Here is a 25,266-nt window from a genome sequence, read left to right on the forward strand (position 1 = left end):
TGCTCCACAGAAGCCTCCTCCTACCCCTCTCCCCTCATCAATATATTCCTTTCTTCATGTGCTTATTTAGCTTCCCCTTGAATGCATCTGTGCTATTCGCTTCAACTACTTCCTGTGGTAGCAAATTCCACATTCTAACCACTCTCTGGGTAAAGAAGTTTCTCCTGAATGCCCTGTTGGATTTATTAATGACTATCTTATATGGCCCCTAGTTCAGGTCTCACCGCAAGTGAAAACATCTTCTCTACGTCTGTTTGTCAGAAAGATCTCTAAGAGAGAGCATTATATAAATGCAAGCCTTTCGTTTTCTTTATTGTACTTTTGAACCTGGTAAAATCGACCCTGTTCTAAAAATATCAATTTAAATTCTCGTCACCAAAGCTGGATGCTGAGTCGTTGAGTATATTCAAGGCTGAGATAGATAGATTTTTGGACTCTGGGGGAATCAAGGGATATGGGGATCGGGCGGGAAAGTGGAGTTGAGGTCGTAGGTCAGCCATGATCTTATTGAATGGCAGATCAGGCTTGAAGGGCTGTACGACCTACTCCTGCTCCTAATTCTTGAGTTCTTACCATTTTGTAATTGGGAATTTCCACTATGCATGTTAGAAAGCCCTGCTGGCAATCTCTTGAAGTGCAGAAAAATATTTCACAAAATGACACAGAACAAAACATCTATGAAAGCCTGATTGTGGTCTCCTGTGCTTCTCAATTTCTTGGGTGTAACTGCATTTTATAATTATTGCATGGTGAGAAGTACACCCATAACTATCAAATCAATAAATAAATACACTGACAACACAAATGCAATGACCATTTGTCTCACATTATGGGGCCTACACTGTTGGCTGCCGATTTCTTCCCAAGTCTGAGCTCTAAAACGTAGCAGCAATGTGGCAATGTATCAGTGGGATAGTTACTTAATAAGCAAAGGATACCACAACTGACAGCAGAGATATAAAATTTGCACCATTGTGCAAAGCCTCATTATCATTCTATTACTGAAAGTAGAAATATTATAAAATAAAGTGACAAAATGAAAATGTCATCCACAGCTTTAATCAGCAAACACTATGTTATTACAACTCAGAATGGATATGCTCCACTATTGGCACTGGGTAACTTACTATGTTCAACCTGGTTAAATATGTGTGGACATAAGTAACCTTGTGCAGCATTTAAGATGCTCACTTTTTACAACCATACCGATTCTTGAATCTACCAGTCTGCAGTGCAACAAATACAATTGGGCCAGATTTTGCTGTAGCAGGGCATCTAACAGCATCTACCGTTAGTTAGACTTGCCCCTGCACCCTCCAGCTCAAAAAAAATTTGCCCACAAAGTTGCTGAAAGCGTGAGCTGATAACAGCGCAGCGAGAGAAACAAGACACCTGGGACCTGCGTGAACAGGGCAACCAACAGGGTATCTCCTTAACCAATGAGATTTAAGGATTGGGAAATAAACAATGAAGGACTGAGAAGAAGGGTGAATTAAAGGGGGTGATTTCAATGTCAAATCGGGTACAGAAAGAGAAATAAAGAGAGGGAAAGAAAGATTAGATTAAGAGAGAGAGAAAAAAAAGACAGAAAGGAAAAGTAAGAATTAATTTTTTTTTTACATTTAAAAAATATTCCTGAAAAACTCAGAACATGAAGGAATGAGACTCCATATTTGTAAGAGTTAATTTTCGGTGCCAGAGGAGTTGGTTGGCAGTAATCAAGACTCATCACGTGAAAAGGGTGCTTACGCTTGTAATGACAAGCCTCAACTTCCTGTGGCGAGTTTAATGGGCAATTAATGGGAAAATACAGCAAGATCCTAACAAAAACGAGGTGGTTAAGAGCAAGATGCCACTTTCGCAAAGCTAACGGCGGAGTGGCACAACTCAGACAGCAACTTATGGATTTTTGCGTTTAACCTTGCATCTGCTCCTCCCGAGGTTGCTGTACTATTTAGCAGCACACTCTGGCGCTATAACTCTTAGCTAAGTCACCATGTGGGACTTTCCTCTTCAGAAAAAACTGATCAGTTACACATTTTGCATTTTTTCCCAAAACATGTAAAGCATAATTGCTCATCCAAATTCGAAATACAAGGAAGGATATTTTCCAATATGGAACTGTCCGACCTGTTTTCTGCTGATATTTAAAACTAATTGCAGTTCAGAGATTGGAAAACTACTGTTTACATTGTTACACACTCTGCTACTTCTCATTCATATGACTGTAATGCATACGTCACCAAAATCTACTGACACCAGTTCGCCACAGATAAATCTTATCTACCAGATTACAGATTCTGAGCGACAAATAATTGAGAACGTTTTGATGTTCATGTACTGCTCAAGCACCAACCAACACAGATACCATTGCCAACTTGCAGAATCTTCTATATGCAAGAAGAGAAACTACCCATCACTTGCCCAATGTTGCAGTCACTCTCATCAAGGTTGTACATGAAAATTACATCCAACCTCAGACTGCAGAAATTCAGCTGCTCCTTAGCTTCACGATAGTAAGGTTTTAGTATATCATTTAAAAGGAATGTGACAATATGTCACGGACAGAATTTGTCCAAGATTAGAGGGGGATTGTCATCTCTGAAAAGCAGCTCGATAAACTTTTCAGTGGCGTTAGTATTTGTGCAACAAAACGACATGGTACAGGGATCTTCAGAAAAAAGTGCAAATAAGTACAGGCTTGGATAAAAAATGCACAGTAAAAGTTTACACTGCAGTGGACATTGCATTTGCTACATGAACTCTCCTGGTAGCCAAAATGGTGACACCAAAACACTAGTTTTCTCAGCTGGTGTTGCTGGCCTGTTTCAAAAACATTGGCTTTCAAATAAAGATGAAATATTCCAGGTTTCCTTTTTTTCCCATGCAGCCAGCTCTCAAGAGGATTGATTCGTTTTCCATTTTTTCTTTCATTCTTTGGACACGGTTATCGCTGGCCAGGTCAGCATTTATTGCCCATCCCTAGTTGCCCTGAGATGGTGGTGGTGGGCCACCTTCTTGAACTGCTGGTAGAAGTTTGACACAACCGAGTGACTTTCCAGGCCACTTCAGAGGGCATTAAAGAGTCAACCACTTAGGTGTGGGACTGGAGTCACGTAGAGGCCAGACTGGGGTAAGGACCAATGTTCCCTGTAAGCTGCATTTTGTTCTGTGCAGCCTGTTTCTATTAGTGTGCGGTCCCTTTAAATTTCCATGCATGCGTGGTATTTACAATGGAAAAGCCGGTGAGCGGCCGGCCGCGCAGCTTAGAGGGAACAATGGTAAGGACGGCGGGTTTGGCAAGGGCGGCGGGTTTGGCAAGGGCGGCAGGTTAGCTTCCCTAAAGAACATTAGGAATTTTACGACAATCTGACAGCTTCATGGTCACTTTTACTAATACCAGCTTTTTATTTTCAGATTTTTAGAACTGAATACACATTCTCAAACTGTCCTGGTGAGATTTGAACTAGATTATTAGTCCAGGCCCCCGGGTCACTAGTCCAGTAACATAACCACTACACTACTTGAACACCAACATACTTCCAAAATGTTGTCTTGTTATTTGTAAACCTTGACAAGATCTCATGGTCCATTACTGTTGCATTCATAATTGTGACAAGGTCATGCAAATACCTCCACCCTCTCCACTTATGCATTTTAAAATAAAACATTAAACCTGAAATAGTAACAGTGGTAGGGATAAATCTGATTAACTTTCAAATTGTTACACTGTTCAGCGTAGAATTAGGTTGGAATTCCCAACAGTTTCACTTAAACACAGCACAGAAAAATAATCTTGCCATTTGTAGCTTATTTTGAAAAAGCTACTCCTGCAATTTTTTTTATTTACTTATGAGTTATAGTAAGAAAAATCACATTAATTAAATCTCAAAGACTTAGGTTTTTATTATACAAGAATCTTAAATAAAAACCAAGCTGGGATGGATAGCTTGCAACTACTTTTTTTTTTGAAGAGAGAATTGTTTTCAGCCGACCACAATGAACCCACTTGAAAGCACAGTACATTATATCTGAAATGAATAAAATCCTGGCATTGTTTTCTTCAAAAAAAATAAACAGATGCAAGGTAGCAATGAATTGGACAATTTTGATCCTTAGCAACACTGACAAGCTGCATTTATTTAGGTTTATACAACGTATGCGGGGATAGTTTGACTAAAAATAAATACGATGAACACAAGATGATAGACAGTACTCAAAAGTATACTTTTTTTTTTTAACAACCTATTTTCCTTTCTCTCACCGAGGTGCTAATTCTGGCAAAGGGAAAGTTCCACTAGCGCCAGTCACCCTCCGGTACTTTGCTCAAGTGGTCCTTCTTCACATGGGGGCCCAGACAGTTAAAGTCAGCAAACTATTCAACTGTATGATGCGTCACAGCCAAGCCTGATCTTGCCCTCACCCGATGTCCACACCTGTATACTTTTTAGTTGCCATCATTGGATGAAAATCCAGGAGCAGGAAGTGCGGCTGATTTTATTTTTCTCCCTCTATAGTCTAAGAGAACAGAGGGTAATATTTTTTAAAGCAACAGAATAACACACACACACAAAAAGGTTGCACAATTAAGACAACTGAAATAAATGGGCAACACTGTGCTTACCAAACTCAGCAGGAGAGCTCCATAAATTCAGTTCTGACTGACTCATGAGTTAGCTTAGCCTCACTGCTGTGATAAATGAAATATCCTTGCATTCCGTCTGAATCCTTGCATTCCCTGTCTGAATCCTTGCATTCCCTGTCTGAATCCTTGCATTCCCTGTCTGAATCCTTGCATTCCCTGTCTGAATCCTTGCATTCCCTGTCTGAATCCTCAATGTCTTTGTTCCACCTACAGTTGTAATGAATGCATTTTAAGTGTACTGCACAACCACCTGCAGTCTTGCCATGATGCAGGCTGTCTAATATTTTGCTCACCAATCCCTCATTTTAGTGGCCCTTCCCTTCTTTCAAAGTGATGGACTCTGGGCAAGAACTTTATTCCCCACTGAATCTGGGCTTGCAATAAACTCTCTAGTACTGCTAGACAGGTTATATTTATCATCCCACGTGAATTATTAATCAGGTATCTTTAGTACAGTTTAAGGTGACATTGGAATGCATATCATGTGATTATTTTATGAGATATTATGACACTTGTACAGCTGCCATACAGACCGGAAACGCTAGACAAATGAATACCAACTCATCCATTACCAGCACAGCTAATTTGCTCTCAAGTATCTGTTCATTTGCTATGGTGGGAAAACAATTGATCCTGTTCATAAAATAAATGTACAGAATTTACCAAAATTGAGACAGAACGGCCAGTTTCTACCCAATTTACTGTATTACCTACATTTATGAAAACTCTTGAAACATGAAACACAAATACCAAGTTCATGACACTGGCTTTCAATAAAATTCCACAATAGTTTAATACATTAGTACAGTGCTTTTCTTTGAAGTCATATACTCTCAAACAAAGTTATCTCCCTCTAGTGCCAACTGCATAAAAGCCATGCCCATATACCAATGCTCTGTCCTTTTCCATATAGGAAGCATTCAATGCAAACTATGGTCACACAACAGAGAAAAGTATTTGCCAAAATTAAATAACTAATACTCAATGTTGGAGAAATGGGAAAAAAGAACGTGAATAAGATGCATATAGGCTAATCCACTTTCATAGAATGGGAAGACGATAATAACTTTGTTCCTCATTCTTTTCTCCCCACCATGTACCTTGTAATTATACCACAGTAGTGCCAAAAAAATGGGGCAAGCGAACTATGATTTGATAACTTGGCTGAATATACCAAAATATATCAACTTTGAAACAGTCAGACAGCAGTGATCAGTACAGACATCAAAATAATACACATGGCTTCCTTTCAGATAAGTATAGAGGGACTTTTTCCAACAATGAACATTAGATGGACATAGCTTGAATAGAGGAGCATTTTACAGGTGAAGACATAATCAAGACAAAAGACAATTCCACAACTCACCTGGCAATATTGCTTGGCAATGAGGTTACCTAAAGGTTTTATTGTCAAATGTGAAATCCACCATTCTCAAGAATGACTGCTCATTGAAACCTATATTCAAGAGATGGCAGAAAGAATTTTGGCACCAAACTCAGTTTAGAAAGACCAGGATTCTGAGACCGTTCTAGTTAACAAGTTCAGAGGAGCTCTAAGAATAGCCCTATCGAAGTATCAAATAAAACTTTCTAGCTTAACTACAGCAGCCTAAAGTGCGACATGCTGGATAGTTTCAGCACTGCAGACTCTTTTAGCCACTAGAGGCTGATAGTGAGAAGCTATTCCAAAGATTCAAGAGGCTGAATTTAGGCCCATTAGACTTTAGATTGATATTTTCTGGTGGCCCAATTAAAAAGTCTTAGACACTGGAACCATGGGATTTTCAAATCTAGGCTAAAATTTTCTAGATTTAAGTGCTCTACTTTAGAATCCTTTCTTCCCTTAAACAGAGGAAATTTGATATCAGATATTTTCTGCTTTCTTGTACAGGAAACTTTCGTTTAACCAGAGGTTAAAAGTCCAGAAAGCTCTATCTACCGGCAAAATTCAGGAGCCGTTTTCTATAAGTTTTTTTTACTTCTCGTTGCTTTTTTTTCCCCCAGTCAGGCTCTGCAAGGTCTGTAGCTAAGCAACAGCTTCAGCTAGAGACGCTTGCAGCTGCAGCCGACTGTTTTGAAGCTGTTGCTAAGCAACAGGGTTTGTTGATTCACACGGAGCTGAAAAGCTCTGTATGTTTTAACATTGCCGCTGGTTTATACAGCAGTTTTGATCTAATGGCACCAGCTCGGTCCCGTCAGTGCCGGATACCAGAAAGTTTCCTGTATATCCAAAAGTTGGCTGTCATGACCAAAAGCCCTTTCTCAGCTTTATTTGATATACATTTGCATCTTTTAATACAGATTTTTTCCACTTTGAGGAATTTATTTGGAAATGGCTTGAGATGCCAACCATGATTTTTATTCAGTTAAATCTATGAAGCATCCAAATTTTTTTTTTCAATACAGTAAATTAAGTTAAGGAACAAAACTATGCGTTTGAGAGTCTGTTCAAGACAGTTACAGTCAAATTATTCATGTTTTGCTCTGTGATCAAATCACATTATATTCAACACTTCATTATTTTAAAAAGTGACCATTTTATTTTTTCTACATACAGTCGACTCATGATGATTAAAGTCATTTTTTGCAATAAAAAAGGAATTATCCAGCAATCAAATTAAACTGGAATAAAACAGTACTGCAGTTTTTGTTAAAAAACTTAATTTGAATTTGATTTATCCAGTAATTCAAATTAAGCAATTTCAACAAATCAGGAGTAGACTGTATATGCAAAAAGTAATTTTAACTTTGCGTCTCGGTATAATTCCCTATTTTGGTAAAGACTATTTAAAAAACATACCAACGGTCTACATGCAAAGTTGAGAAGGTCTGTCGAGCTGCTTCTCGAGTCAAAAGCTTGAAGCCACACTGTGTATCCCGTATTCCTCTTACACATAGGAACCACACCAAAAAGTGGAAGCCATACATGAGTAGGGTCCGAAAATAGGAACGCTGAAATAGAAAAGAAAATTAAGATCACATCAATAGTTATTGACATCTAAACTGACAAAGCTCTGAGTTTCCTTTAGAAATACGGGCGCTGAAATTCCCGGGGGGCTCACCTTGCCATTGGAAGTGCGGCGGAGTGGAACTTCCAACCACCAGTCTGATCTGGCATTGACCCAATCAGAAGGTTGGGAGTCATCCACATAAAGGCGAATTGCACCCATGCCATTTTCAGCACTCCCTGGGCAACCGCCCCACAGAGAGCATGATGCTTGGGCGACACTTTGATGTTTAAAGAAAAATGCTGGGAATTTATCTGGAGTGGTTTTCTGAACCACAATCAATCATTAACCCGACACTAGGCCCTCAAATCCCTATTGGTATCGGCGCACTTGCCTCATGCTGGCATATTTCCCCTGGCTGGCAGGAATGTCAAAACCGTCATCCTGCCAGTCCAGCCTCTTTCGATGATGTCAGGATAGAAGAGGTACCCACAACCCTCCCACTGGAACTTCAGAACATTCATCAATAATTGAGTGAAAAGTCTGAATTAAGAAAAACATTTTCAATGCATTTTCAGCAGGCTTTTTTTTTTTTGCACAATTTCAATTCAATTCGATTCAACAAATAATTCAAATTAAGCAACTTTGAATTAAACAAATAGACTGTACATTTTTTTGAAACTATCTTCCAGAGTTTGCAAAGTAAAACATGGCTTTGTTAATATGGTTTTGGTTCCATAAATGAACTCTTTATACAACTGAAATCTTGGAACCATTAAACTGCATCCCTAAAATTCAGTTAGGAGAATTGTTTTAATCAATGTTTTCACATCCACTGATAGTACAAATCCATCTACTTACAGCTATTCAATTACACTTACTTTGGCTACTGTTTCCTTCTCCAAATGAGCTCTAGATCCACACGAGATGGCCATGTTGTCCTGAAAGAGAGATCAAAGTAAATTTAATTAGCCAGTTTCCCAGAGCAGGATTAAAGCCAAATAAGTGATGCTGTTTTCAAGCCATATCAGTGTCAATGTAGCTTACATAAATCAGTATCATGAATCTCCTAGCAGTCATGCAATACATCAGCAAACCAAATTATCCAAAATAGATTTTGATGAAGTAGACATCTCACTGAACAATCTACAGGAATCATTATGGTAATAACAATTCCCTAAAAATTAAAGGGTCCAAACAACTCATTGATGTGCTGACCATAGCATTTATTTCCACAACTGCATGAAGCATTGTCTCAATCGTTTTCCTGAGATTCCTATTTTAGTCATTTATACAGAGTATTACATGGCATAACAATTTTAGAATTTTTCCTAGACACCAGCATATATGTGTAAAAAAGTACAAGAGTTCAGAATTCTGGACATTGGACATGAAGGGAGGTTCTGAAGACAATGGGGTTAGTGCCAGTATCCTTTGCATTTAGGATGCCAATTCAAAGCAGTCAAATTGCATTTTAGTACCACCCGAATGCACAATTGAGAGAAAGGAAAATATAAACCATATCCAAATAATGTTTCTGCAATTTTCCTTTTTAATTACTGCAGGTAACATTCTCTATTTCCACAGGTCAGACATTTAAGCACTGGACAAAATACTCACTGGCCCTGGCTGGAGATCTTTCAAGCCAGCTTCTACTTTTTCAATATCAGCAAACTTAGTAGCTCCATCAGCGTCAGCCATTAGAATATATCTTCCTCGAGAACTCAACACACCCTGAACAGAAATAAAATGTGTCGTGGTTTGTGTTATATGTTATCGATACAGTTGTAAGCTCCAGAGCAGGCAAGGATGACACTGAGCATCTTTGGCAGTGGGGTGGGCCTTTAGTAAATTTGGAATTTCTGTATAATGATGGCCCTGCTGTAATATTTTGTAATTATTGCAATGCTTCTTTGAACACAATCTAAAATGCCAGAAATCTGATTTTCGTTTTAATGCCTCCATAAATTTCTGTGGTTCATAAAATATGTACTTAATATACCTTTACTAGAATGTGTTTAGTGAATCCCATTGTATGTTAACTAGGAAAAGGAACAGGGGCATTGTTCTTCAAGTATTGCTCGACTGTTTCAGATTTCAAAACAATAGCAGAAGGTAGAGTTTCATATGTTGCAGTGTGCTGGTACTCAGCGTGTCGTGCCGCAGTGTGGTGGGATGCAAGTTTGCTGCATAAATTTTGCAGTAATAGAAGATTCCGCACTCCCTTGATTATGTAAGATTAAGGAGTGATCTAATTGAGGTGCTTAAGATGATTAAAGGGTTTGCTAGGGTAGTTAGAGAGAAACTATTTTGTCTGGGGGGGGAAGGCAGAGTTCAGAACAAGGGGCCAAAACCTTAAAATTAGAACTCGGTCATTCAGGGGTGTTGTCAGAAAGCACTTCTTCACAAAGGGTAGTGGAAATCTGGAGCTCTTTCCCTTCCCCCCCACCCCCGCAAAAAGCTGCTAAGGTTGGGGGTCCGTTGAAAATTTCAAAACTCAAGATTGATAGATTTTTGTTAGGTAAGGGTATTAAGAGATATGGAACCAAGGCGAGTGAATGGAGTTGAGATACAGATCAGCCATGATCGAATTGAATGGCGGAATAGGCTCAAAGGGCTGAATGGCCCACTCTTGGTCCTATGTTCCTGTCTCAGCTGCAACATCCAAAGGAAACTACAGAGCAGAGGTTAGCTGCATCTGCACTGGAAAAGACCCCTGATCTCAAGATCCAATTTAGCTCCAATGTTTCTACACTATTCCAAGCATTGAACAAGATATACAAACCACCACCATTAATTGCAAGGTACAATTACAAATCATACAGGAGTCTCACAGGTGTTTTTAAAAAAGATAACTTCTGGTCACTAAAGGATCTGGTTATAGGAAATTAAAAAACTTACCATTTTAATAGCTCCACCTTTCCCACGATTTTTTACTAGTGTTAGTACGCGCACCTTATCAGATCCATACTCCTTGGAATACTTCAGCGCAATCTACAATAAACAGATTTAAACATATATTAAAGAAAATTAATGCAGAATTCAGGTCACCTAGAAAAAAAGCCATGTCATGAGGTAAGCTACCTGGCAAAACTTTCACATACAACTTTAATAAAACCTTCTTTGCAAGAAATTTAGACTTTCCCACAGAGTCACCATCATGTGCAATAATACTTGATTTTACAACAGCTTAATGTGATTGACAAACAGCTTAAAGTTGAAATGCAGCCCTAAGCAACTTTAATTCATTGTTACTGGCTTTACAATTTATTGAGGACCATTTACTGAGTCTCTCCAATAATGAGTTAGCTCTTTCACATAGCTGCTGTCATGTCAGAATTCTGGGAGAGTAATTGTTGAATTGTTGTTTACTCAGTTTTAATAATGAAACTCTAAAATAAAAAAGACAGAATTATGAATTGGCTCCATTAAAGATTGGCTTGTTTTCAACTCATGGGATTATGCACACAAACAATTGCTGTACTCAGCAAACTTTCCACAACAATTAATCACACGTGTTATTCTCCTTCAAAAAAAGCTGGCTCTTCCCCAAAAGAAACCAATAGTGTGAAAAGTTCCTGAGTTTTGGTTATACATTTGACCTTTCACTGATATTAATGGAAAGGGGAGATAAGTAAATGATGTGCTCTCATCAAATCTTTTAGACAAAAGGTTTGATCTCAGGAAGGAAGCCTGTTCTTAATGATCTATTTTAATAATGTCTTTCCTTTCCCCCACCCACCTTTTTCCTGGCTCTGTATTTGCTTAAAAGCTGTTCATCTCCAGCATATTCCAGTTCTGATAAAAGGTCATCAAACTGAAATGCTGGCCGGAATTTTGCCGGTGCTCAGAGGGCGGGTTTGGAGGCAGGTCCACTGTCAAAATAGCAAAGATTGACAGTGGGTAGGAAACCCTCCGTCAACCCGCCTCCACGCGAGTCTCCCAGGTGTCGGGTCTATCAGCAGAGAACTGACCCGACACCAAGTTGCGGGGGAAACAACTGAGATCATTAAATGGCTTGTTAACAGCCAATTTAATGCTATTTTGAGACTTGCTTCCAATTTTTCGTACTCCCCCACAGGTTACCTGCTGCTCAGGGAACACGCCAGCGCACCCTGGCATGAGTTGAGTCTGCTCTGATGTATCTGATAAACTGACAGCAGCAGAAGTGGTGTAAAGGATGCCATGTTGTAGGTGGTCAGTTTCAGAGCGCAGAAACTGTTGGTTACTGCATTTGTAAGACATTTAGAGATTTCTTTAGCTGGCAAGTGTTTGGAGCCAACTGTATGTCCAGTGCCACCTCATTGGAACAACCTCTCTCACTATTGACAGATCGCTTCTGTCATCTCACCTGCAGCTGCCATCTATTGCAGCAACATCGGTGCCCTTGGAAAAAAAAAGAGACCTTGGTCCTTTGAATCCCCAACACCAACATCACCAGGCACATCAACATCACCAACCTTCTCTGCCATCACCTGATGCTGCACAGGACACAGGGCATCAGCCCCTGACAACATTGCCAAATTTACTTCACTTGATGCTATAAACCCTGGCTGCCACATGATGCGCCAGGTTGACACCATCCCACACCAGCACCGTAAAGCATCCCTTTAATGTCCAAGCCATTCCATTCACCTCAATGCTGTCAAACACTGACAGAACTGTCAAACTCAATGTGGCCGTGGTCCCTTTAAGGAAACCGGCTGATGACGTGTCATCAAATGACGACATCAGACCCGCTTCCTGTTAATTGGCTGGGGAGCCCGCAGGGCGGGCTTAACAAGGCCAATTAAGGGTAAATCCCACTGATAGAGCGGCTGCAGTCGGGAGTGGGAGCGGAACCCGCCACACAGCCATCCTGCCACCACTGAGAAAATCTAGCCTGTAAACTCTGTTTCTCTCTCCCCACAGATGCTGCCTGACCTGCTGAGTGTTTCCAGCATTCTCTGTTTTTATTTAAGGTACAAAGATACAGTTAAGGGTAACTAAAGCCACTCTCAGAAATATCAAAAGGGTTTTGCAATAAATTTTGCTGACAGGTGTTTCTGCCAATCCCCTGGACACAAAATTACATCTGAACTATGAAGCATCTCTTTTCTCAACACTATTGTTTATTATTTCATTATTCCATTAAAATAATATCTAAACAATACGTACATGGTCATTTAATCTCAGTTCAACAATAAACTAATCAAACAAACCATATTGGAACCAGTCGGCCACTATAGGCAGTTTCATCAGTAAAAAGTACAATGTATTCAATTTATCCCATTAAAAAATATATTTCACTTCCAGAAATACGAGAAAACCAAGGGTGTGGCGAGAATGAGGAACTTAAAGAAATGATTAGTAAAAAAACAGTACTAGCAAAATTAATGGGACTAAAAGTCAATGGCCCAGAAATTCGGGTCTCCACGGGCGAGTACACACGGGGTACTCACCCGTAAGCCCAATGGAAGTGCCGGTTTTGTGCATGCACTGCACATGCGCGGGAAACCGGCACTTCCGTTGCCCTGAAAGGGGTTCAGAAGTCGAACGCGTGCGCAGGAGAGGCAGCGCGTGCGCATCGAACTTACGTTTTTTTTTGCAGGTTTTCCCGGGAAGGTAAGTCTCCAGAAGTTAGACATGTAAAAAGCAGTCGCAAGGCCTGCTTTTTACAAGGTAAGTGGTGAATTAATTAAAATTAAAACATTTTTCCCCGCAGGTTTATTATTTTTAAATACTTTAAAGAAGGGTAAGTTTATTTTTAGCCCCGTTAGAAAATGTAATTAATTTTTTCAAAAATTTAAATTATTGTTTAAAATAGTTATTTCATGTAATTTATAGTTTATTTTAAAAATGTGATTTAAAAAAAATTTGAAGATATCGTGATGTTTTGGGGCTTATAGTATTTATAGGTTGTCAAACTTATGAATGAAGCATTCCCTGCTACCATTGGCTCTCCATGACCCACGTGATCCCAGGGGACGCTTCGAACTAACTGCGCCCCAGGATACGCAAGCACTGTGCGCCGGCAGTTGGAGGCGGCCCAGGATCGCAATTCCACGGGGCCCTACAGCTCAACGGCTGGCGCGGTAGGTAAGTGCAGGCCGGGGGCTTGCACCCGCAGGAAGCCCCCGACCCGAATTTCTGGGCCATTAAATCCCAAGGACTGGACGACCTACATCCTAGGGTTTTGAAAGGGGTAGCCATTGGGATAGTGAACGTATTGTTTGTCATCTTCCAAAATTCTATAGATTCTGGAACGGTTCCTGCAGATTGGAGGATAGCAAATGTAACTCCGCTATTTAAGAAAGGAGGGAGAGAGAAAACGGGGAGCTACAGACCGGTTAGCCTCACATCAGTAGTTGGGTAAATGCTGGAATCTATTATAAAGGATGCAATAACTGGACACTTAGCAAGTAATAGTAAGATTGGGCAATCAACATGGATTTATGAAAGGGAAATCCTGTTTGGCAAATCGATTGGAGTTCTTTGAATTTGTAACTAGTGGAGTAGACAAAGGGGAACCGGTAGATGTGGTGTATCTGGATTTTCAGAAGGCCTTCGATAAGGTCCCACACAAGAGGTTGGTGAACAAAATTAGGGCACATGGAATTGGGGGTAATATACTAGCATGGATTGAGAATTGGTTAACAGACAGAAAACAAAGAGTAGGGATAAACGGGTCTTTTTCAGGATGGCAGGCTGTGACTAGTGGGGCACTGGGCCCCAGCTACTCACAATCTATATCAATGATTTGGATGAGGGGACTAAATGTAACATTTCCAAATTTGCTGATGATACAAAGCTAGGTGGCAGTGGCAGTTGTGAAGAGGCTTCAGGGGGATCTCGACAGGCTCAGTGAGTGGGCGAGAACATGGCAGATGGAATATAATGTGGATAAATGTGAAGTTATCCACTTTGGTAGAAAAAAACAGAAAGGCAGAGTATTTCCTAAATGGTGAAAGATTGGGGAATGCAGATGCTCAAAGGGACCTGGGTGTCCTTGTACATGAGTCACTGAAAGTGAATGTGCAGGTGCAGCAAGCCATTAGGAAGGCAAATGGTATGCTGGCCTTCATTACAAGAGGATTTGAGTACAGGAGTAAAGAAGTCTTACTCCAATTATATAGGGCCTTGGTGAGACCACACCTGGAGTACTGTGTACAATTTTGGTCTCCTTACCTAAGGAAGGATATACTTGCCATAGAGGAAGTGCAACGAAGGTTCACGAGTTTGATTCCTGGGATGGCGGGACTGTCATATGAGAAGGGATTGCGTAAACTAGGCCTGTATTCTCTTGAATTCAGAAGAATGAGAGGGGATCTCATTGAAGCATACAAAATTATTACAGGGCTTGATAGGGTGGATGCTGGGAGAATGTTTCCCTTGGCTGGGGAGTCTAGAACCAGAGGCCACAGCCTCAGGATAAAGGGTAGGCCATTCAGGACTGATAGGAGAAGAGATTTCTTCACACAGAGGGTGGTGACTCTTTGGAATTCTCTACCTCAGAGGGCTGTGGAGGCTCAGTCATTGGGTATATTCAAAACAGAAGTCGATAGATTTCTGACTAGTAAGGGCATCAAAGGATATGGCGATAGGGCCGGTGAATGGAGTTGAGGCAGAAGATCAGCCATGATCTCATTGAATGGCGGAGCAGGCTCGAAGGGCCGAATGGCCTACTCCTGCTCCTATTTCTTATGTTCTTAATTGGGGAGGAGGAGTCTCACTTTTTTTTTTATAGCTGGATATTATTGTTGGTGACATTAATGAAAAAAAAAAAATCACACTTTACATGCTGTTTCTCTCTGGCAATGTGTTGTAAAAGAGCATCTGTAGGAAGATGCGACTCTAGAACACAAATTATCAACAGGCAGAAGCAGGATAAGTGAGATACAAAAATTTTTGCATTGGTCTGCAACCATTTTGTTAAAACAGAGAGCAAAACTATAGCTAGGGCACCTGGTGTAATCCTTAGGTACACCAAGTACTTTAGGTACAGCAAAAACTGCTGGAAGCACTCCTGTAGATTTGTTTTGGAGATTTCTTACCTCTGTTGTTTCATCTTTGCTCCCATCATCTACCACAATCACCTCATAGGTAAATGAGGAGTCTTTCTTCTATAAAGAAAGTAAAAACAATAACGCTTTAAAATATCACTTCTTAGTTTTTATATTTGCAAGTGCAAAATGTTACACATCTTCTATGGTCTATCTACATCATTTAAAAAGGAATTGGAAAAGTATTTAAAACAGAGAACGCAAAACTATAGTTAGGGCACCTGGTGTAACCCTTAGGTACACCAAGTACTTTAATTACGGTAAAAACTGCTGGAAGCATTTCTGTAGATCTGTTTTGGAGATTTCTTACCTCTGTTGGCTTGAGTTGAGGAACGGGGGGGGGGGGGGGGGGGGAGCTGTTACGTTGTTGGGAGTTTTTTGTAGAGCTCCAAACAGTGAGAAGGAGATGAGCAAATTTGTCGTCAAATTTCAAAGGTGTGTAACAAAAATAAAGTAGTAATATTAGGAGACTTTAATTACCCTGATATAGACTGGGGGAAAACATAGTGCTAAGGGTAGGGAAGGAAAAGAGTTTGATAAGTGTACAGGAGAACAATCAATATGCCTCCAGGAAGGAAGGAAGCAGTGTTAGTTCTGGTTCTGGGAAATGGAGTGGGGCAAGTGGAGTGTGTTACTGTAGATCATCATCTAGCCAAGTGACCTCTATATAATTCAGTTTAAAGTAATTATGGAAAGAGACCAGAAAATATCGAAGGTAAAAATGCTCAACTGGGAAAGAGCTAATTTAATTGATTTAAGAAGGGATTCAATGCGGAGAAGTTGGAAGTGATGTACTTTGGGAGGACTAATATGGAAAGACAGTATACTATAAATGGCATGATTTTGAAAAGTGTAGATGAGCAGAGAAACCTTGGTGTCCATATACACAAATCCTTAAAGGTGGCAGGGCAAGTTGATAAGGTGGTTAAAAAAGCATATGGGTTACTTGGGTTTATAAATAGAGGATTAGAGTATAAAAGCAAATAGATCATCCTAGAACTTTATAAATCACTGGTTAGGCCTCAGCTGTAGTATTGTGGGCAATTCTGGGCACCGCACTCCAGGAAAGATGTAACGGCCTTAGAAAGGGTACAGAGGAGGTTTACCAGGATGTTACCAGGGATGAGGGACTTCAGTTCGGCATCGGCAGCGGCGGCAGGCGGAGCAGAGCAGAGCGGCAGAGCGACTACAAAAGGCCCCAGAGGCTCAGGTAGGCCTCAGTGCGGCATCGGCAGCGGCTGGAGGCGGAGCAGAGCGACTACAAAAGGCCCCAGAGGCTCAGGTGGGCCTCACCAATCTCCAATCTCAGGCAAGGAGGGAGGTAAAAAGTATTCGAGCTGTGACGTCACCACAAAACAGGTAGGTGATTGGTTGGAGTATTTCTCTCGTTTTAAAACTTTATGTCTGTGGTTTATAGTTTTTAAGGTTGCTGTGGTGTAGCAGGGACAGTTTGTAAACCAGGGCCCTTAAATATATCATTTAACTGTAGTGAAATTGGTGGGATTCATTTAATTTTAATTAATTAGTTAAAGGGTAAGTTATGGCAGGACAGCCCAGCCCCGTAGTGTGCTCCTCCTGCTCTATGTGGGAAATCAGGGATGCTTCCTGCGCCCCTGACGACCATGTGAGCGGGAAGTGTGTCCAGCTGCAGCTACTGACAGACCGCATTGCGGTACTGGAGCTGCAGATGGATTCATTTTGGAGCATTCGTGATGCTGAGGACGTCGTGAATATCACATATAGCGAGTTGGTCACACCGCAGGTAAAGGGTGTACAGGCAGGAAGGGAATGGGTGACCAGCAGGCAGAGTAAGAGGCGCAGGCATCCCCTGCGGCCATCCCCCTCTCCAACAGATATACCACTTTGAATACTGTTGGGGGGGATGACTCATCAGGGGAAGGCAGCAGCAGCCAACTTCCTGGCACCATGGGTGGCTCTGCTGCACAGGCTGGGAGGAAAAAGAGTGGAAGAGCTATAGTGATAGGGGACTCAATTGTAAGGGGAATAGATAGGCGTTTTTGCGGCCGCAATCGAGACTCCAGGATGGTGTGTTGCCTCCCTGGTGCAAGGGTCAAGGACGTCTCGGAGCGGCTGCAGAACATTTTGGAGGGGGAGGGTGAACAGCCAGTTGTCGTGGTGCACATAGGCACCAATGATATAGGTAAAAAACGGGATGTGGTCCTAAAAGCTGAATATAGGGAGTTAGGAGGTAAATTAAAAAATAGGACCTCAAAGGTAGTAATCTCAGGATTGCTACCAGTGCCACGTGCTAGTCAGAGTAGAAATAGGAGGATATTTCAAATGAATACGTGGCTAGAGAAATGGTGCACGTAGGAGGGATTCAAATTCCTTGGACATTGGAACCGGTTCTGGGAGGTGGGACCAGTACAAACGGGACGGTTTGCACCTGGGCAGGGCTGGGACCAATGTCCTAGGGGGAGTGTTTGCTAGTGCTGTTCGGTGGGGTTTAAACTAAAATGGCAGGGGGTTGGGAACCTGAGCATGGAGACAGAGGAAAGGAAATCAGGGATAAAAGCAAAAGATAGGAAGGAGAAAAACAAAAGTGGCAGTCAGAGAAATCAACGGTTTAAATCAAACGTGGCCACAGTAAATAATAATTCTAATAGGTCTAAGAGCGTTAAAAAAACAAGCCTGAAGGCTTTGTGTCTTAATGCGAGGAGCATTTGTAATAAGGTGGATGAATTGGCTGCGCAAATAGAGGTAAATGGATATGATTTGGTTGGGATTACGGAAACGTGGCTCAAGGAAGGCCAAGACTGGGAACTCAACATCCAGGGGTATTCGATATTCAGGAAAGATAGGCAAAAAGGAAAGGGAGGTGGGGTAGCATTACTGGTTAAAGAAGGGATTAATACAATTGTAATGAAGGATATTAGCTCTGATGACATGGAATCTGTATATGGGTAGAATTGAGAAATACTAAGGGGAAAAAAACATTGGTGGGAGTGGTATATAGACCTCCAAACAGTAAGGCGGAGGTTGGGGATGGCATTAAAAGGGAAATTAAAGAAGCGTGCAATAAGGGCACAGCAGTCATCATGGGTGACTTTAATCTACATATAGATTGAGCCAACCAAATTAGTAACAATACTGTGGAGGAGGAATTCCTGGAGTGTTTACGGGATGGTTTCCTGGGCCAATATGTCGAGGAACCAACCAGAGATCAGGCCATCTTAGACTGGGTATTATGTAACGAGAAAGGATTAATTAGCAATCTTGTTCTACGAGGCCTCTTGGGTCGGAGCGATCATAATATGATCGAATTCTTCATTAAGATGGAGAATGAAGTAGTTGACTCAGAGACAAGGGTCCTCAATTTAAATAAAGGAAACTACGATGGTCTGAGGATCGAGTTGGGTAGGATTGATTGGGGAATGGCACTCAAAGGGTTGACGGTGGATAGGCAATGGCAAACATTCAAAGACCGAATGGATGAGCTACAGAATTTGTCCATCCCAGTTTGGCATAAAAATAAAACAGAAAAGGTTACTCAACCGTGGCTAACAAGGGAAATTAGGGATAGCATAAGATCCAAGGAGAGGACATATAAATTGGCTAGAAAAAGCAATAATCCTGAGGATTGGGAGCAGTTTAGGAGTCAACAAAGGAGGACAAAGGGATTAATTAAGAAAGGGAAAATAGAATATGAGAGTAAGCTAGCAGGGAACATAAAAACTGACTGTAAAAGCTTTTATAGATATGTGAAGAGAAAAAGATTGGTGAAGTCAAGCGTAGGTCCCTTACAGTCAGAATCAGGGGAATTTATAATGGGAAACAAGGAAATGGCAGACCAACTAAATACATACTTTGGTTCTGTCTTCACAAAGGAGGACACAAATAACCTCCCAGAGATGTCGGGGAACATAGGGTCTGATGAAAGGGAGGAACTGAAAGAAATCAGTATTTGTAGGGAAATGGCGTTAGGAAAATTGATGGGACTGAAGGGTGATAAATCCCCAGGGCCTGATGGTCTATATCCCAAGGTACTTAAGGAAGTGGCCCTAGAGATAGTAGATGCATTGCTGGTCATCTTCCAGAACTCGACAGACTCTGGAACGGTACCCATGGATTGGAGGGTAGCTAATGTTACCCCACTATTCAAAAAGGTGGTAGAGAAAAAGCGGGGAATTATAGACCGGTAAGCCTGACATCGGTAGTGGGGAAAATGCTGGAGTCTATTATAAAAGATGTAATAGCAGAGCACTTGGAAAGCAGTGACAGGATTGGACAAAGTCAACATGGATTTACAAAAGGTAAATCATGCTTGCCTAATCTACTGGAATTTTTTGAGGATGTAACTGGTAAAATAGATAAGGGAGAACCAGTGGATGTGGTGTATTTGGACTTTCAGAAGGCTTTCGATAAGGTCCCACATAAGAGATTAGCGTGCAAAATTAAGGCACATGGGATTGGGGGCAAGGTATTGACTTGGATAGAGAACTGGTTGGCGGACAGAAAGCAAAGAGTTGGAATAAACGGGTCGTTTTCCGAGTGGCAGGCAGTGACTAGTGGGGTACCGCAAGGATCGGTCCTAGGACCCCAGCTGTTCACAATATAGATTAATGATCTGGACGAGGGAATTGGATGTAATATCTCCAAATTTGCAGACGACACAAAGCTGGGTGGGAGGGTAAGCTGTGAGGAGGATGTCGTGAAACTCCAGTACGATTTGGACAGGTTGGGTGATTGGGCAGAAACATGGCAAATGCACTATAATGTGGATAAATGTGAGGTTATCCACTTTGGTGGCAAAAACAGGAAGGCAGATTATTATTTGAATGGCAATAGATTGGGAGAAGGGGAAGTGCAGAGAGACCTGGGTGTTATTGTGCACCAGTCGCTGAAGGTAAGCATGCAGGTGCAGCAGGCGGTTAAGAAGGCAAATGGTATGTTGGCCTTCGTAGCAAGAGGGTTCGAGTACAGGAACAAGGATGTCTTGCTACAGTTGTACAGGGCCTTGGTGAGACCGCACCTTGTGTATTGTGTGCAGTTTTGGTCACCTTACCTGAGGAAGGACGTTCTTGCCATGGAGGGAGTGCAGCGAAGATTTACCAGGCTGATACCTGGGATGGCAGGAATGACGTACGAGGAGAGATTGTGTCGATTGGGATTATACTCACTGGAGTTTAGAAGATTGAGAGGGGATCTCATCGAAACCTATAAAATTCTGTCAGGTCTGGACAGACTAGATGCAGGAAGGATGTTTCTGATGGCCGGGGAGTCCAGAACCAGGGGTCATAGTCTAAGGATAAGGGGTAAGTCATTTAGGACTGAAATGAGGAGGAACTTCTTCACCCAGAGAGTGGTGAACCTGTGGAATTCTCTGCCACAGAGGGTGGTGGAGGCCAATTCATTAAATATATTCAAGAAAGAGTTGGATATATTTCTTGAGGCTAAAGGGATCAAGGGATATGGGGAGAAGGTAGGGACAGGGTACTGAATTTGGATGATCAGCCATGATCTCGTTGAATGGCGGAGTAGGCTCGAAGGGCCGAATGGCCTACTCCTGCTCCTATCTTCTATGTTTCTATGTTATGAGGAGAGGTTGGAAAAGTTAGGACTGTTCTCCTTGGAACAGAGAAGGTTAAGAGGTGACCTAATAGAGGTTTTCAAGATGATGAGAGGTTTTGATAGAGTAGAGAGAGAAAAACTACTCCCTCTGGCGAGTGGGTCAATAACCAGAGGTCATAGATTTAAAATCATTGGCAAAAGATCTAGAGGGGCGATGAGACAATTTTAAACTCAGAGTTGCCGGGATCTGGAAAACACTACCTGAAAAGGTGGTGGAAGCTGATTCCATCAATAATTTTAAAAGGGAGTTGGACAGGTACTTGAGGATGAGGAACTTACAGGGTTACGGACAAAAGGCGGGGCTGTGGGACTGAGCACTGCTCGTTCTAAGAGCCAGCACAGGCACGGCGGGCTGAATGGCCTCCTTCCGTGCTGTAAGTTTCTATGATTCTCTGATTCGAAAAGATTATGAAAAGATACTGGTAAAGAACAGGGGAATGGGATGAGAGTGGATCGCTCCAGTTGAAGAACTGGCATGGCACAGGCATGATGGACCCAATGGCTTCCTTCTACGATTACCTCCACATGCATTCATTCAAACTGGGAAAACCAAGTTGTTTGTTTATGGATCCAGCTCCTCGCAGTAGCCATACAAGCACACGGGCCTCTCCCCACCCCCTGCATCAGCTTCATTGCTTACAATGTTTAACTCTTAAACTGCTGTCAACAGACTGTTTTCCAGTTAGTGTTGTAAGCTTTTAAGGTGGAGGGTTTCTGGGTGGCAGCAAGGCATCCAACGGAAAGAACCCTTACAGAGTTTAACTGGCCATCTCAAAAGCCAAGCCAATAATATGGAGGCCTGAGGGGAGCTGTGCCATCTGCTGCAACAGCTCCTGCCTTTATGGAATCGCTGTGGGCCATCAGGTACTCACCCTCTTGATTCAAAGCACCAAATGACTCACCTGGTACTTTTAATTAAGATGAAGTTGTACACTTTTTCTGTCTGACTGGACTGTTTCAGATAAGAGCTAGCCTCACTGATACATGGAAGATTCAGCAGTGCTTAACAAAGCTAATTTTTTTTCCTAAGATCACTTTCCAACACTTCACGCATCAAACACTTCTGTTGACAAACCAGATATGCTTTTTTAATTTCAAATTTTCAGTGTTCAGTTTTTTTCTTTTTACCTCAACAATCTGCTCTATATGCACTTTATAAAATTACAAGTGTCTCCAACACTGGACTTGACTCAAAACCACATTCATTATAACAATAGTATTTATGACAGTTATTAACAGTGGTATAAAGGTACCTCAAAGTAATGATCGGAACGGGTAAGAAAGTTAAAACAATAACTGAGGCAGTCAAAATACAAAACAGAACCCACTGCGATCAGAATTGGATTCTATTTAAAAACGATGATACTTTATAGTGAATGCCAACCCTTGTATACTGTATCTAGTGGGAACATAATGGGGATACTCCCACTTCCTCTTAGACTACCATTTTGCATTACTATACTGCCACCTGCTGCTCGTAGCCTGTAGCGCACATAAATTTCTGATTAAACAATGACGAGGATGAATTTGACTGTCCTTAATCGAGCTGAATTGATTAAATTTTGATATTCAAATTCATATGTATTCCGTATGCCATTACAATTTTTTTTTAAACCACCTGCTGTTTTTGTTCCATTTGAAATGACACAAAATGGGCAGAAAATAAATGGGCAATTTTCTGGTATGTACCATGCTGAAGTGTCTAATCTCAGTTCAGATTGTATTTTTTTTTGAAAAACCTATCACGGGTAAAATGACTTGGGTGATAATTTATCATTATGCTGCGTAAAAGTTTGAATTTACTGAAAGTTTTGTTAAGATCTCCCTGTGAAAATATGTTGCAATGCACTCTTCACAAGGAGATCTATCTCAATGGCTCATGCCGCAGGAGATACAGCAGTGCAAACTTTCCCTGGTGGCCAACACGGTGATTCGGAGGTGGAGTTTCGGAGCACGCTATTCAAGGAGCTTTGCTTTCTGGAAAGAACTGCTATATTAAAGTTACTGATTAAAATAACTAATGAAAAATAAAAGCCTTTTCTCAAAAATGAAAGGTACCATTTAGCACATTATGTCATTCTAAAGAGTAAACAAAACAAAGAAATGTTGTGCATTCACATATTGCACTTTCCATCATTCAAAGTCACAAAGTAACGAATATAACAAATGGTCACTAGGATTGAAAACATCAATACCTGTCTTTGTTCCAAATATTCTAATGCCTCGTCCATCATCAGAGGTACTGAAATTAGAGAACAAGCATGAGAACCTGGTACTGTCATATTTAAATTGTGACAAAGGTGGTCTTTTACAAGGTTTCTCGATATTAAAGTTAGTGGAGCACTATCCTTTAAGCTCAAATTACATTGATTATACTGCAGCAAAGAATAGTGTTGTTCACGGTGCAAATTATCATCAGCATCGCCTCACACAAAGGTACTGCGGTGGTATTATAACAAATTAGAATTAATTATTTTGGAGGAAGGAAGGGTGAAAAAGAAAAAATGCCAGACATCAGTGTCATCTATTTAAGCTGCACATGACCCGGTGGAACGGCACGGTCAGTCAGGGCTGTTCTAGGAGAATATGTAATGGGGTACAGCCTACAAGAGGTGCATGAAAAAAAAATAGGCTTAAATTGAGTCTTTTTTCCTTAATTGAAGGATATCCTGACACTGCTGGTCCAAATACTAGAAGTTAAAACACTGAAAATAAAGTAATTCTAATCAAATTTGTTGACTACCTTCAAAGTGCAGTTGGGAAGAACAAAAAACAAGCTAAACGTACTGGCAGTAGGCACAGAATAAAGGAATTTTAATTGTTCTGATGAAGAATAGGCTCTGGGTTAAGACCATCGTTCTTTTATTTTTGGGGCCAAAGTTCAAATCTGTTCCGTACTATTTGGCAGATCAAATTTAAACGCAGAGGTGTGCGAAGTGAGGCATTTTGGAAGGAAGAATGAGGAGATGCAATATAAACTAAATGGTACAATGTTAAAAGGGTGCAAGAATAGAGCGACCTGGGGGTGTATGTACACAAATCTTTGAAGCTGGCAGGACAAGTTGAGAAGGTTGTTAAAAAAACATATGGGCTCCTTTGCTTTATAAATAGAGGCACAGAGCACAAAAGCAAAGATGCTATGCTAAACCTTTATAAATCACTGGCTAGGCCCCAGCTGGAGTATTGTGGCTATTTCTGGGCAGGAAAGGATGTCAAAGCCTTAGAGAGGGGGCAGAGGAGCTTTACTAGAATGGTGCCGGGGATGCGGGACTGTTATGTGGAGAGACTAGAGAAGCTTGGGTTGTTATCCTTAAAGCAGAGAAGCTAAAAGCAGTATTTAATTTAATAGAGGTGCTCAAAATCAATGAAGGAGAAACTGTTTCCAGTTGCAGAAGGGTCGGTAACCAGAGGAAACAGATTTCAGGTAATTGGCAAAAGAACCAGGTGACACGAGGAGAATTTCTTTTTTACGCAGCGAGTTATGATGATCTGGAATGCACTGCCTGAAAGGGGTGTGGAAGCAGATTCAATAATAACTTTCAAAAGGACACTGGATAAGTACTTGAAATGTTGAGCAGGGGAAGATTTGCAGGGCTATGGGGAAAGAGCAGGGAGTGGGATTAATTGTATAGCTCTTTCAAAGAGCCGGCATAGGCACGATGGGCTGAATGACCTCACTGTGCTGCATCACTGTACGATTCTATGACTCCTCTCTCCACTTTAGCCCTACATGAAATAAATTCGGGGAGTTGCTATGGTACAGGAGAGGGTATGTTAATGTGCGGCTGGCGCTGATGCTCATTTCCAATCCTCCAACATTCAGCTTTCAGAATGATTTTCTTTAGTTGCTAATGTGGGGATGATTTCCTCTGGTCAGTGTTTCTTGTGAAATTGTAAATGTTTTCTTTCACAAAGTGTTTGCAATTTAAATTTCAACGAGAGGAAAGCTTCCTACATTTATCTACAATGCCACTACACAGCATTCAACATTGTGTTCTAAGAAAAAGAACCTGCATTTATATAGTTCCTTTCACGACCT

At 41.2% G+C, this 25,266-nt stretch overlaps 1 protein-coding gene across 1 annotated transcript in view; it reads right to left on the reverse strand.

Annotated features, from left to right (window-relative positions):
• alg5 (ALG5 dolichyl-phosphate beta-glucosyltransferase) overlaps positions 1-25,266 on the reverse strand; it is a 49,348-nt gene that overhangs the window by 7,279 nt on the left and 16,803 nt on the right. Inside the window, exons 3-8 of the mRNA XM_085999377.1 lie at positions 23,423-23,469; positions 15,627-15,695; positions 10,495-10,587; positions 9,214-9,327; positions 8,475-8,534; positions 7,446-7,597 (exon numbers count right to left, since the gene is read on the reverse strand). Coding sequence (XP_085855503.1) covers positions 7,446-7,597; positions 8,475-8,534; positions 9,214-9,327; positions 10,495-10,587; positions 15,627-15,695; positions 23,423-23,469 — 535 coding nt within the window. The remainder of the gene's footprint in view (positions 1-7,445; positions 7,598-8,474; positions 8,535-9,213; positions 9,328-10,494; positions 10,588-15,626; positions 15,696-23,422; positions 23,470-25,266) is intronic.

This window comes from Somniosus microcephalus, chromosome 10, assembly GCF_052327205.1.
Source record: "Somniosus microcephalus isolate GS21.2 chromosome 10, FLI_Smic_1.0, whole genome shotgun sequence".
NCBI classification, from domain to species: domain Eukaryota; kingdom Metazoa; phylum Chordata; class Chondrichthyes; order Squaliformes; family Somniosidae; genus Somniosus; species Somniosus microcephalus.